The sequence below is a fragment of the Fundulus heteroclitus genome, chromosome 10, assembly GCF_011125445.2.
Source record: "Fundulus heteroclitus isolate FHET01 chromosome 10, MU-UCD_Fhet_4.1, whole genome shotgun sequence".
Lineage (NCBI taxonomy): Eukaryota > Metazoa > Chordata > Actinopteri > Cyprinodontiformes > Fundulidae > Fundulus > Fundulus heteroclitus.
In genome coordinates this window covers 27,708,841-27,721,205 of record NC_046370.1, presented here as the reverse complement: position 1 = coordinate 27,721,205, position 12,365 = coordinate 27,708,841, and the positions used below count along the sequence as shown (strand labels likewise).

Genomic DNA, 12,365 nt, shown 5'->3' with positions numbered 1-12,365 from the left:
ACGTTGGCAAAGAAGCAGGGAAATAGCCAGATATATTATTAGCAAGCAGAACTTGTATTGATAGCACCTGAAATATGGCTGCCCACCAAACTTTCATCCACACAGTTCTTTGTGACTGTGATAGTGTGCACATAATTGTGATTCCATGTATTGTGTGCCTCTAATTTTCAGCTAGAGATGAAACTATACATTTGTTTTATAGTTTTTTGCGGCTTTTTAGCCTCTTTTTTTTTTTTAGCTCCCATGAAAGTTAAACAATCTAACACTAACCCACTTTTTAAAAAAATGACTTTCTTTTTAAAATAAAAAAATAAAAAAAGGTTTTTATCATGTAAGATATGATGAGTTGCATTGTCACAATCCTATCAGCATTACAACAAAATTACATTGGATAGATAGATAGATAGATAGATAGATAGATAGATAGATAGATAGATAGATAGATAGATAGATAGATAGATACATACATACATACATACATACATACATACATACATACATGGGCAAAATAATCATGTGTTGACACGAGGGGGCGCGCGCTTGTCCGTGGTGTCTCTGCTCGCGAGCGAAGAACGCGCGGTTCATTCTGGGTAGGGCACTTTGAAGGCGGCCATATTGGCTCTTCGTCCTGGCTGAAGGAGAGAGATGAAGGGGATCCGGGGAATCAGTCAGCTGTCGGTGAGGGCTCATTTCAGCTCGCTTGTATCTTTCAGAATTAGGGGAACTTGTGCGCTCACTCGAGCCTTTTCGTTTTACTGTTGAATGAGATAAAAATACGCGCAGGGCTCCGGCTGGGGAGGCTGGCTGTGAGGAAGAGCATCCGATGTAGTTGCTAGCTTAGTGAATGCTACATCATAAACACACACATTTTAGCTTCCATTAAACTGCTGTAAGTTTACTTGGCTTTTCGATAGCTTAAAGGGGTTTATGCTTTTAAGCGAAGGGACAGCTAGCATGTTTAGACAAAAAAGGTGGATCGCTTTGACGCTTCTAACATTTCATGCTTGGATTCTCTGTAAAGGATTTAGATTCCTTTATTTAACCAGGTAACAAAACTAATTGAGATTAAATTTAGAAACTCTTTTCCAACAGTGACCTAGCCAAGAGGGCATGTTAAATACACATTTGAAAACATCACACACTAACATTATCAGTTTACAAAGTGCAGTCACGAAATCTAATCATGCCTTGTACTCTGTCATATGTAAAATATTTGAATTTCGCCAGAGAAAGAAAAAAGTTCTTGATTTCAAGTCCTTTTGTGCATCATTCCAGGTGGATGGGGCAAAGCCTTTTCCCCAAGTTCAGTTCTGACTCTCGGGATCTGCATCAGGATGAAGTCCTGAGAACACAGGCTATATCGATTAAGATTTTTGCACATAAGTAGAGATAAATATGTAGGTGGAAGTCCAAGAATAGATTTGTAGATAAAAGCTAGCCAGGGAAAGAGCATACAGAGATGGGGAGTGTGTCACTGTGTATAAAGGCGCAATGACGTACACTATAGCTGCAAGCAGTGACAAAACACAACAATGCACAGTGATAAACAGAATCCAATAGAATTTGGAAGTTTATTTAAGGCTATACCTCCTGCCAAAAACTGTTAATATTGACTAAATTTCCCTGGAAAAAACTTGGGTAAAAGTTCAATTAAACTTTATTGTGCATGAAGGAATGTTCCATAGTAAACAAGTCTACATTTAGCTGAAAAGAAGTAGTAAATAAACCCCATAAAAAGACTGGTTTGTTACATCAGGGTCAGATCAGGGAGAATTATTCTCAGTGTTATTCCTGTGAAAGTTTTTCCCCATCAGTATTACGGGGCAACACCAGTGGCTCTGTGGTGTCAGACAGATACATCTCAGTGAGACACATGGGGATGTGTTTAGACCCGGTGTTTTCAGCTCCCCCAGTGACTGTGACAGCTGTCATTTAGCTGGTAAATCTCTGTACTTGCAGTTAAAACTCAAGAATTCTTTCAGTTCTCTGCAGCTCTGAAAACATGCTGTACCCTTTGCTTATGATGTAGACTATACTGGTAACCAGCTGTATATATTAGTTTTTTTTTTTTTAGTCTTAGAGAAATGTTCATATTTAATGTTTTCTTTTAGTTGAGATTCACCATCCAGAATTTTGTAGATGTTGGCCAAAGTCTGTTTTTTGTAAAAGTTCAACCTGTCGATCCTTATTTTCTGTCATAAAGACCTCTGTTGTCTTTATAAACTATATAAAGTTATAAGAACAACATTCAAAATTCTCTCTCCAGGCATTCTGCTATAAGCAACTTTGGAAGTGGGGGTTACTTTGCACACAGTGGTGACTTTAAAATATGGTTTTATTGTTATTTTTAAGGGGAATATTTACAGAATTGACATCTGGCTGGCTTAAGGCTCTCGTTTTAGCAGTAAGCCTAGTTATTACTGCTAGCATTACTAAAACTAAAGCCTCCAGATTAGGGCTGGGCGATATGGCTTATAAATAAAATCTATGATTTCATTATGCCAAATGTGAATAATCGATTTTTTCCCCCTCCTTTTTGTTTAAATTAAATAAATTATTTAAAAAAAAACTTGCTTTTATATCAAGCATTTCATCTGGGAGTTGACCTGAATTCAAAGTGCAACTAAATACAAGCTGTGAATCATGCTTGTAAAGCAAGATGGCAGTCCTGCCATCATAAACAATGAAAAAAATAACTAAATGTTTGCAGTCAGTGGATTTACACAATGAGCTAAGAACAGGCTTCACTTCACTAGTGTAATTTCAAACTAACTTTTAAAAATGAGTAAATGGCTAAACTAAAGTGCCTCGTATTATGGTAAACATTTCCTCTTTACAATATTTTGGTAACATATACTCCTAAACATATATTCAGCATCGTATGTTATTCTCTTCATGGAAGCCCAATGAGTGCATTGGCAAAATAAAATCCAAATTTTCCAAGAATTAAACCGTAATAAATTCTAAATTTTAATTAATTGATTCAATCAATTTATCGCCCAGCCCTACTCCGCATGTTTTGCTTAGATGTAGGTTCTTATGTTCTTTTGCATGTGAAATATCTATTTGTTTGCCATCTGGACTCAGCTGTTCTCGCTGGTGTTGTGGTCAGCAGAACCTGGTAGAAGATCTTTACAAGAACTCTGAGGTTCCCTGAAGGCTGCCAGCATTTTGAAATCCCCTATTTTCCATGACAGCCAGAGGTTGGAAGCTGAAAATAATAAACCAGCGCACAGTGACTGGGTAAATGCACCCCATAGTCAGTTTGACAAATGTCCTAAAAGGTGGTTGAAAATGGACACCGTGTGGCAGACGGCCCCTTGTCATACCCAAAAAAATCAGGTACAAATTGATCAAAACCACGCAAGCACAAAGCGCCAAAGAAGATGAATAACCGACGCCTCATTGCCTGGAGCAACAGTCGACCCGCCCCCGTTGTAAACAGTTTCCATTTAAATAACTTCTTAAAGGTTTAGTGAACAGCAGTTACTGAAAAGGTCTTTCCACATTAACCTCCACACTAAAGAGCATTTTTCTACTCTCCGACCTGCTGGTCAATGTAGGAATCTGACCATTACGGTCGCCTCCTGTCCTGATCCAGCTCTATATACGTGATGGAAGTATTGAGGACATTTCCACAGTCCGACTCCTAGAAGAGGTCCATTGTTGCGCCACAGAGCCAGTAACACATTAGCTGTAATGTCCTGCCTTCCCATGTGCTCTGTTTTTCCAGACAAGGCTTTACGCAGCCCAGGCTGCCCATAAGGTGGAAGTGACTGGGTTTCAGCCACAGGATGTGCAGGTCAGTGGTGGTTGACGTGTTTTTTCTCTCCACAGAGACGGTTCTATGCGGCGGCCAGAAAAGGCCAGTCCCTTACCGAGCCTCTGGTTGGTCTGAAGCTCTCTCCGGGGGCTGCCCACTCCTACCAGGATGTTCATGTATGTTGGGATGTGTCTCGGCAGGCTGCGCTTTGGCTTCCTGAGTCTGGCGACGGACTCGTCTTATAGTTTCATGCTTTTGTTTGACCTTGGTAAATTGTCTTAACTAAACATTAAGATCATGGGTGAAGCTGAGGCTTACTGACACGCACTGCAGATTGTCTGTATTTTGTGCTGATGGTAAAGAGGAATGCTGCCTGTGCCCCCCCGCTCAGGTAACCAAGCTGCCCAGTGGACTGGTCATCGCCTCTCTGGAGAATTACTCCCCGGCCTCTAAAATCGGTGTCTTCGTCAAGGCCGGTTGTCGCTATGAGACCCCTGACAACCAAGGTGTCACCCACCTCCTCCGGCTGGCCTCCAACCTGGTAGGAAATGACAGAATAGCCATCCTATTTGTTGTTACTAATGTTTTATTACTTACTTTGAATATGCTTGTATTGGAACACCTTAAAACCTAGACATTAAATTTAAAACCTTATTGTGATAATTATCGAAACTATTCAATACAGAAAATGATATTGATATTCGCCCACCCCACAGTGACACAATCTTCATGATGTGGGCTCTGCGTGCTACCATGCTGGATTTGAAATGAAACAACTACAATGGAATTGAAGTTCAGACTTTAAGGTTTAATTAAAGGGGTAGAAAAAAAAGATTAAACATGTAGCAATTGTAGCTATTTTTAAACAAGCACTCCTCATTTCAGTGGCTCAAAAGTAATTGGACTAATAAACATAACCCTAAGTAAAATGTTACTTTTCAATATTTTGATGAGAACCCTTTGCAGGCAATGACTGCCTGAAGTCTGGAATTCATGAGCATCACCAAATGCTTGAAGCGCTGTCCAATAAACGTTGCTGTATTTGGCTGAATCTGAGCAGAAAGTACATCCCTTAACACTTCAGAATTCATCCGGCTGCTTCTGTCTTTTGTCACATCAATAAACAAATGATCCAGTGACATTGGAAGCCATGGATGCCCATGCCATCACACTGCCTCCACCATGTTTTACAGAAGACGTGGTGTGCTTTGGATCATGAGCTGTTCCAGTTCTTCTCCAAACTTTCTTCTTCCCATCATTCTGGTACAGGTTGATTTTAGTCTCTTCCAGAACTGGGCCGGCTTCTTCTGGTGTTTTTTGACAAAGTCAATTCTGGCCTTTCTGTTTTTGAGGCTGATTAATGGTTTGCACTTTGAGGTGAATCCTTTGTATTTCCTCTTATAAAGTCTTTTTATGGTAGACTTAGATACTGATACACTTACTTCCTGGAGAGTGTTCTTCACTTGAGTGGATGTTGTGAAGGGTTTTTCTTCACCCTGGAAAGGATTCTGCCATCATCCACCACTGTTATCCTCCATGGACGTCCAGGCCTCTTTGAGTTCCCAAGTTCACCAGTGCTCTCTATTTTCTCAGAATGTACCAATCGTTTGATTTGGCCTCTCCTAACATTTCTGCTATCTCTCTGATGGAGTTCTTCCTTTTTTCTGTTTCACCTGCATTGAGAGCTACTTTGACCACATGTAGTGTTCACAGAAACAGCTCCCAAATGCAAACGCCACACCTGGAATCAACTCCAGACCTTTTAACTGCTTAATTGATGACAGGTTAATGAGGGAAGAGCCCATGCTATGGTATTTATTTTGCAGTCTTCTGAGTCAGTTGTCCATTTACTTTTGGTCCATTGAAAAAGAGGCAGCTACGTATTATAGAGCTGTAATTCCTAAACCCTCGCTCCAAGTTGGATGTGAATACTCTCAAATTACAGCTGAGAGTCTGCATTTTAAGCCCATGCTGATTTTATAATTGTATCCTGAATATGTTTTTATAAACAGCTAAAATAAAACCTGTGCACTGCAAAAACGGATCGAAAATAAGTAAAATGTTCTTAAAGTTAGTGTATTTGTCCTTGATTTGAGCTGGTAAATAAGATAATTTGCCAATGGAATGAGTATTTTTACCCCTAAAATAAGATAATTAGACATCCTGCACTTGAAATAAGATGATGAAGATGAGTTGTTCCTATTTTAAGTGCAAAAATCTTATTCCATTGGCAAATAATCTTATTTACCTGCTCAAATCAAGGACAAATACCCAAATTTTAAGAACATTTTACTTATTTTAAGTTCAGTTTTTGCAGTGTGTCACTATCCAAATATTTCTGGGCCTAACTATAGATTTAAAACACATAGAGTAAAATATTGTATGCCTTTATGGCTGACAGAATGAAACCCCAGAATTCAATGTCTCAGAAAATGAGAATATCTGTGTTACCTGTGTGTTTATCACTGTTTATTTAAGTATCGAATTGTATTTAATTTGTTTCATAAAATGCTGTAAGTTTTAACAATCTAAAGACAATTGATCTTGTCTTTTAAATAACTTTCTAAGTTCTGTTTTTGAATGGTGCTATAAATAAATAGAATGTATTTATTTATCTGATGTTATATTAAGTCAGTACCTTTCCACTTTGTAGACAACCAAAGGAGCGTCGGCGTTCAAGATCTGCCGCGGTGTTGAGGCGGTGGGAGGCAGCCTGAGGTCAGCGCCCTCACCGGAAATAAAAAGCTAACCGCAGTCATTCAGCGCTCTTAATCTCTGCATCTGAATGTTTCTGTGCAGCGTGACTTCGTCCCGAGAGAATATGGTGTACACGGTCGACTGCTTGAGAGACGACATGTAGGTTTTTCCACCGTCCCTTTGCTTCCAATTAAAGGAGCGCGTATTGTCTGCTCTTCTGACATCCTCTCTGTTTGTGGTTCTGCCTCCATCCTCGCTGCCTGCAGCGATACAGTGATGGAGTTTCTGATAAATGTGACAACGGCTCCTGAGTTCCGTCCATGGGAGGTTTCTGACCTCACGCCCAGGGTGAAGTTGGACAAAGCACAGGCTGCTCACAACCCCCAGATAGGTGGGCGATTTTTCATTTCATTTGAGTCAAACCAAACCGATGAGAAGAATCCCCCATAAATTCATGAATGATGAACCAGCCTGTAGTATTTTCACACGTACCGTATAGAGGTGGCATTATTGTCTTGCAGCTGTATGTTAGAATAGGTCATGAAATGTCTGTATTCTTTTCAGTCCTCAGGTTTTTGCAGACATTCCAACAACAGAGGCAAATAGTGACAACTGATGCCTGAAAAGAGGCAAAAACTTGGGCAGCACTGCTTCTGTTCTGTTAAAGCCTATTTGTCCTTGTTCAGGTGTGGTTGAAGGTCTCCATGCAGCGGCGTACAAGAATGCTCTGTGTAACTCCCTGTACTGCCCCGATCATATGGTCGACAACATCCAGTCCGAACACGTGAGTCAGTCAGCTCCATTCTTAATGTCTGCTCAGAAAGGTCTATTAAAGGTGTTTTTTTTCCTGACACGGGTTTTCTGTTTCCTCAGCTTCATCAGTTTGTCCAGAACAACTTCACAAGTGCAAGAACGGCTCTTGTAGGACTTGGTAAGGAGGATCGCCGTAATTGAACATGATGGTGTTAGGCTCCATTCTCACTGCAGGCTAATGCAACAAAAAGGCCCGTCTGGCATTCGCCGGAACACATCTTCATGATCCCAGAGACTTCTGGGAAAATATTCTGTGGACTGACGAGACAAAAGTGGAGCTTTTTGTAAGCTGTGTATCGTGTTACATCTGACCCAAAACTAACAACATATGAGAAGAAGTCCATCATGCTGACAGTCAAACATGGTTGTGGAAGTGTCATGGTTGCTGGTTGCTCTGTTTCCTCAAGACCTGGACCTATTTCTAGTAATTGATGGAATCATAAATTCTACTCTCCACCAAAGAAATGCTGCAGGAGAATGTCCAGCCTGGCCCAGATCTGATGTTTCATATCACAATGGAGCCACTTCCATATATGGTCCTAAATCCAACTGATCTGATCTTTTTAAATGTGCGATGCTGAGGAGCTTTTCCCTTGTTGCAAATCCATTGTATCGCATTCCAACATGGGCAGCATGTTGTAAACTGCCCCCGTTGCAAGGCGTGACAACAGATTGCAATAAGGATCCTGCCTTAGGAATCAAGAGGAGAGTCGCTGACATGTATTATTAAAAGTTGCCCTCAACATCCTAAAATTCAGAAAGAAGTCTGTCTCTGGGAAGCTGTTAAAATCCCTGCCCCACCAGTCCTGGCAGCGTCCCCACACCTGAATGTGCAATGACCTCTGCAGCTAGCCGTGCCTACAAGCTGAATTCTCACGCTATTTGTGCGTTCACTAACACACGAGAATCCATCTTATCCTGCTCACACCTCAACTGTTGGAGACAGACCCAAAAAAAAAGGCCGACCAATCACGTTGCAGCAATATGGTTTAAGGCAGAACATACAGCGGTGATGAAAGCAAGAGCTGTGCAGAGCAGAGGGTGCTACACATTATCAGTCCGGCTGGTCAGGTTACTGTGCAGCCAAAGATCTGTAAAATGCCAGAACACGGAGTTTCACTCTCTTTTTATTCGTGCGCTGACCCTGGGAGCTGTTAAAGAGCCTGAAACACTGGGACATTTGAAATCCCTCTGATGAACTCCACCGAACTGGATAGGCGTTCACATCAGAGCTTTCATCAGGATAAATCAACACAGAAATTAAATTCACCAGATCCAAAATCTACATTATTTAATCTCCATCTCAGTCCCAAAGCTCAATACTATAGAAAACCCAAAGAGAGCAGCATGAGTGCAGACCCAGGACTGGATGGTTTAATAGGCTCTGCTGAGTAACGGTCAAAGGTCACTCTCTCTGTCTCTGTCTGCTCCAACCTTGATACACGTTAGAGGAGAAGACAAGGTGCTCCTTGATCTTTAAAGGGGAGTTGTGCAAAATAGTGACACCAATAATCCAGGTAGCAATGATTTAGTTTAAAGCAGATATAATTTGTGCTTATGCTACAGAATCATTTTTCTATAGGATAGTTATACATCTGTACCGGGGGGTGGGGCAACAACCCGTGCTGGGGGCTTCACAGTAGGTCTAGGTTTTTACCCATAATCTTCACAGCAGCAGTTGTGACTGGCTGCCTCTGGTCCACCAGGCGTTGAGCACTCTGTGCTGAAGCAGGTGGGGGAGCAGTTCCTCAACATCCGCAGCGGAGCCGGAACCACAGGGGGAAAGGCCCAGTACCGCGGAGGTGAGCCAAACTGACGACAGGGAGAAGATAGTCCAGTTAGACGCAATTTTGGTTTTTAAGGCTTTATGGTACAGAACCGATGGAACCATCTGATTGTGGTCTGCAGGAGAGGCCCGTCTGCAGAGCATCAGCAGTCTGGTCCATTCCGCCGTGGTGAGCCAGGCGGCAGCAGCCGGTACCGGGGAGGCGCTGGCCTTCAGCGTGCTGCAGCATCTACTGGGAGCTGGTCCACACGTCAAGAGGGGCTCCAGTGTCTCCAGCAAATTGGTCCAGGGGGTCGCCAAGGCAACCGCCGAGCCCTTCGATGTGGGTCTTCAGAGGCACATTTCAGCATGACTTCAGCTGGGTGAAGGTCTTTATGTGCAGCTATTAAAGCTCTGAATTATTAACAGGTGAGCGCTTTCAATGCAAGCTACTCTGACTCTGGTCTGTTTGGGGTCTACACCATCTCCCAGACGGCAGCAGCTGGTGATGTGAGTGTTCTCTGATCGAATTGGCCAACAGAAGGATGTCAGTGATCGGCTGTTTCAGAGATGATCCCTGTTCTCTGTTGTCGTCCCAGGTGATCAAGGCCGCCCTCGCCCAGGTAAAGGCTGTCGCTGATGGGGGAGTCACAGCCGCGGACCTGACCCGGGCCAAGTAAGAGACACGGATGGACAGCTTGCTGAGAACTAACCGCTTATTAGCTTCTGCTATTTATTAAACCTGTGACCATCAGTTTGTGTATTTAAACGTAATTCCCACCTCTAAAAATCACAAAATCCACATCATCTCATTGATATACGGAAGAAGAGATCAACTTTTCATCTCCCTCAGTAATCACTCTGGAAATAAAATGGCTTCAAATAACTTATGGCTTTTCTGATTTTCTCCTTTAGGGCTCAACTAAAGGGTCACTACCTGATGTCTCTGGAGACCTCAGAGGGTCTGCTGGAGGCCATGGGCTCTCAGGCTCTGGCTGACGGATCCTACCACTCTCCAGAAGAAATCTCCAAAAACATCGACAACGTCTCCCTGACTGATGTTGCAAATGTAAGATATTTGCTTCCATGGGCGCTCAGTTAGGGTCGGGTTACAATGGGTGAACTGAAATGTGCAGCCTTTCACTTCAACTAGTGCTGAAAGATACGGACCCAAAGTTTTGGATATTTGCTGCTCCAGTGTTGTTAGGTCTCTTTGGCAGATGTTGCTGTGGTGTCCTGGAGCTCAATAATAAACAAGAATTACTTTAAGATTATAAAAACTTTTAATAGGCTACCAAAAGGATTGAGATCTAGAGAGTTTCATCACCATGAATCCAGAATTTTAACAGTTTTGATACCCGAGCCAACTGGGTAGCCATGTTGACCACCAGGTTGCTCCTGGATCCTTAGACGTCCCAAGCACCCTGAAGGGGGGGGGGGGGGGGGGGGGGGGGGTCTCCTCCACTTTCTAGCAGCAAAACTTATCCTGTGAGCTCCTGTTGATGCAGTGCGATGAAAGCACGTGTTTTCTTGGAGTTCACCACGGTCAGCAAAAGAAGAATGGTTTCAACCTCCATCCCCCTTTAAAGCAGCCATTCTGCTCTTAATCAGTCAGGAAGGCCAGGTGAAACCAGCTGCCCTGTCCGCTTCAACACCTGCCCTCAGCTAACCACAAGAGGTTTGAGATGATGCTGGCAGCTCAATTTGGACAGAATTGTACAAATTACAAGTAGATTTTCATTAACTTTTGAATGAATTTCAGTTCATCTGATCACTTTTCATAGCATCTAAACTCTGAAAAATGCCGACATTAGAACTGGAGCAGTAACCAGTGTGGAAAACAGTTTGTTGTTTTTGTGTCCTCAAAACATTTGGCCTCAGCTACATTTCAATTCAATTCAATTTTATTTATATAGCGCCAAATCATGAAACATGTCATCTCAAGGCACTTTACAAAGTGAAGTTCAATCATATTATACAGATTGGTCAAAGATTTCCTATATAAGGAAACCAGTTGATTGCATCAAAGTCCCAACAAGCAGCATTCACTCCTGGGGAACCGTAGAGCCACAGGAAGAGTCGTCTGCATTGTACATGGCTTTGCTGCAATCCCTCATACTGAGCAAGCATGAAGCGACAGTGGGAAGAGAAACTCCCCATTAACCGGAAGGAAAACCTCCGGCAGAACCGAGCTCAGTATGAACGGTCATCTGCCTCGACCGACTGGGGGTTACAGAAGACAGAACAGAGACACAACAAGAGAGACAAAAAAGCACAGAAGCACACATTGATCCAGTAATCTGTTCTACATTAGATGGTAGTAGCGGGTGAGCCGTCTACTCTGGATGATGTCACAGTTAACAGAACGCCAGACCAGGTGTACCTACTATGAAGAGAAAAGAGAGAGAACAGAAAGTTAAAGCAGAAATGACAACACATAATGCATAATTGAAGAACAGTAGAACTCAATAGAGTGAGAAAATTAGATCCTGATGTCCTCCAGTAGCCTAAGCCTATAGCAGTAAAACTATAAAGGTAGCTCAGAGTAACATGAGCCACTAGTTATAATTTTTGTCAAAAAGAAAAGTTTTAAGCCTAGTCTTAAAAGTTGATCGTTTTTGTTCACGTTTTTCTTCCCCGTCTCTTACAGGCTGCCAAGAAATTTGTGACCGGCAAGAAGACGATGGTATCCTCCGGCAACCTCATAAAAACTCCCTTTGTGGATGAAATTTAAAACCTCCTGGGCCCTTTGATTGACAACACGTGTTCCTCCACATTCTAGTAGAAACAAAGGCCATAACAGTCTTTTTTTCCAAAAATACAAACCTAAGAACATAATAATGACACCACTGAATCTTTATCTGTGTTGTAACAGCATAACGTCGGTATTTCATCTGTCCTCTTGGCAACTGTATAGCAGATGTAAAATAAGGAATAAAATCTATCTACCTTAAGTGTTTGGAGTGCTCTCTGTCCTGGAGGCTAGCTTTTAGCCTCTGGAGGGGCCTGTGTTAGAGTCGAGGAAAGAAGCCAAGGCCTATGAAACTAAGGCTTTGACCACAAAGTGTGGATAAGGCTGTTATTAGCAGGTATTCTTTCCATTACTTTTTTTTTTTAAAAGGTTCAGAGTTTGGATTATAGATTAGCTACAATGTACCATTGATTAGTAGGATGTAGAATCCAAAACCCAAATGTGAGGGAAACGAGGATTGATCCTTCGGGTGTGGTGCTTTAGAGCTCTTGTAAAGCCAGTATTCTACGCGAGAAGAAGGAAGTCTTCCAGATGTTTCGTCTCTTGTAGAAAATCAGGTGAGTCTGGCAGGCAGG

At 42.3% G+C, this 12,365-nt stretch overlaps 1 protein-coding gene across 2 annotated transcripts; it reads left to right on the top strand.

Annotated features, from left to right (window-relative positions):
• The first annotated feature begins 568 nt into the window (after positions 1 to 568).
• Positions 569 to 11,992, top strand: LOC105935602 (cytochrome b-c1 complex subunit 2, mitochondrial). 2 transcript variants are annotated; one of them, XM_012876108.3, is made up of 14 exons: positions 569 to 678; positions 3,734 to 3,802; positions 4,155 to 4,304; positions 6,417 to 6,481; positions 6,563 to 6,619; positions 6,727 to 6,851; positions 7,147 to 7,244; positions 7,334 to 7,391; positions 8,980 to 9,075; positions 9,182 to 9,381; positions 9,468 to 9,548; positions 9,638 to 9,714; positions 9,954 to 10,107; positions 11,689 to 11,992. In XM_012876108.3, the coding sequence occupies exons 1-14, from the start codon at positions 646 to 648 to the stop codon at positions 11,770 to 11,772; spliced, it is 1,347 nt and encodes a 448-aa protein (XP_012731562.2). In that variant the 5' UTR covers positions 569 to 645; the 3' UTR covers positions 11,773 to 11,992. The 2 variants fall into 2 exon arrangements, with proteins under 2 accessions (XP_012731562.2, XP_012731560.2); XM_012876106.3 differs by lacking the exon at positions 3,734 to 3,802 and adding an exon at positions 3,838 to 3,939 and having other exon boundaries at positions 577 to 678.
• Positions 11,993 to 12,365: the final 373 nt, after the last annotated feature.

Coding starts and splice junctions, on each gene's coding strand:
- LOC105935602 (XM_012876106.3), top strand. CDS start 646: ATGAAGGGGATCCGGGGAATCAGTCAGCTGTCG. Junction 4,305..6,416: donor TCCGGCTGGCCTCCAACCTG/GTAGGAAATGAC, acceptor TCCACTTTGTAG/ACAACCAAAGGAGCGTCGGC. Junction 7,392..8,979: donor AACGGCTCTTGTAGGACTTG/GTAAGGAGGATC, acceptor CTGGTCCACCAG/GCGTTGAGCACTCTGTGCTG.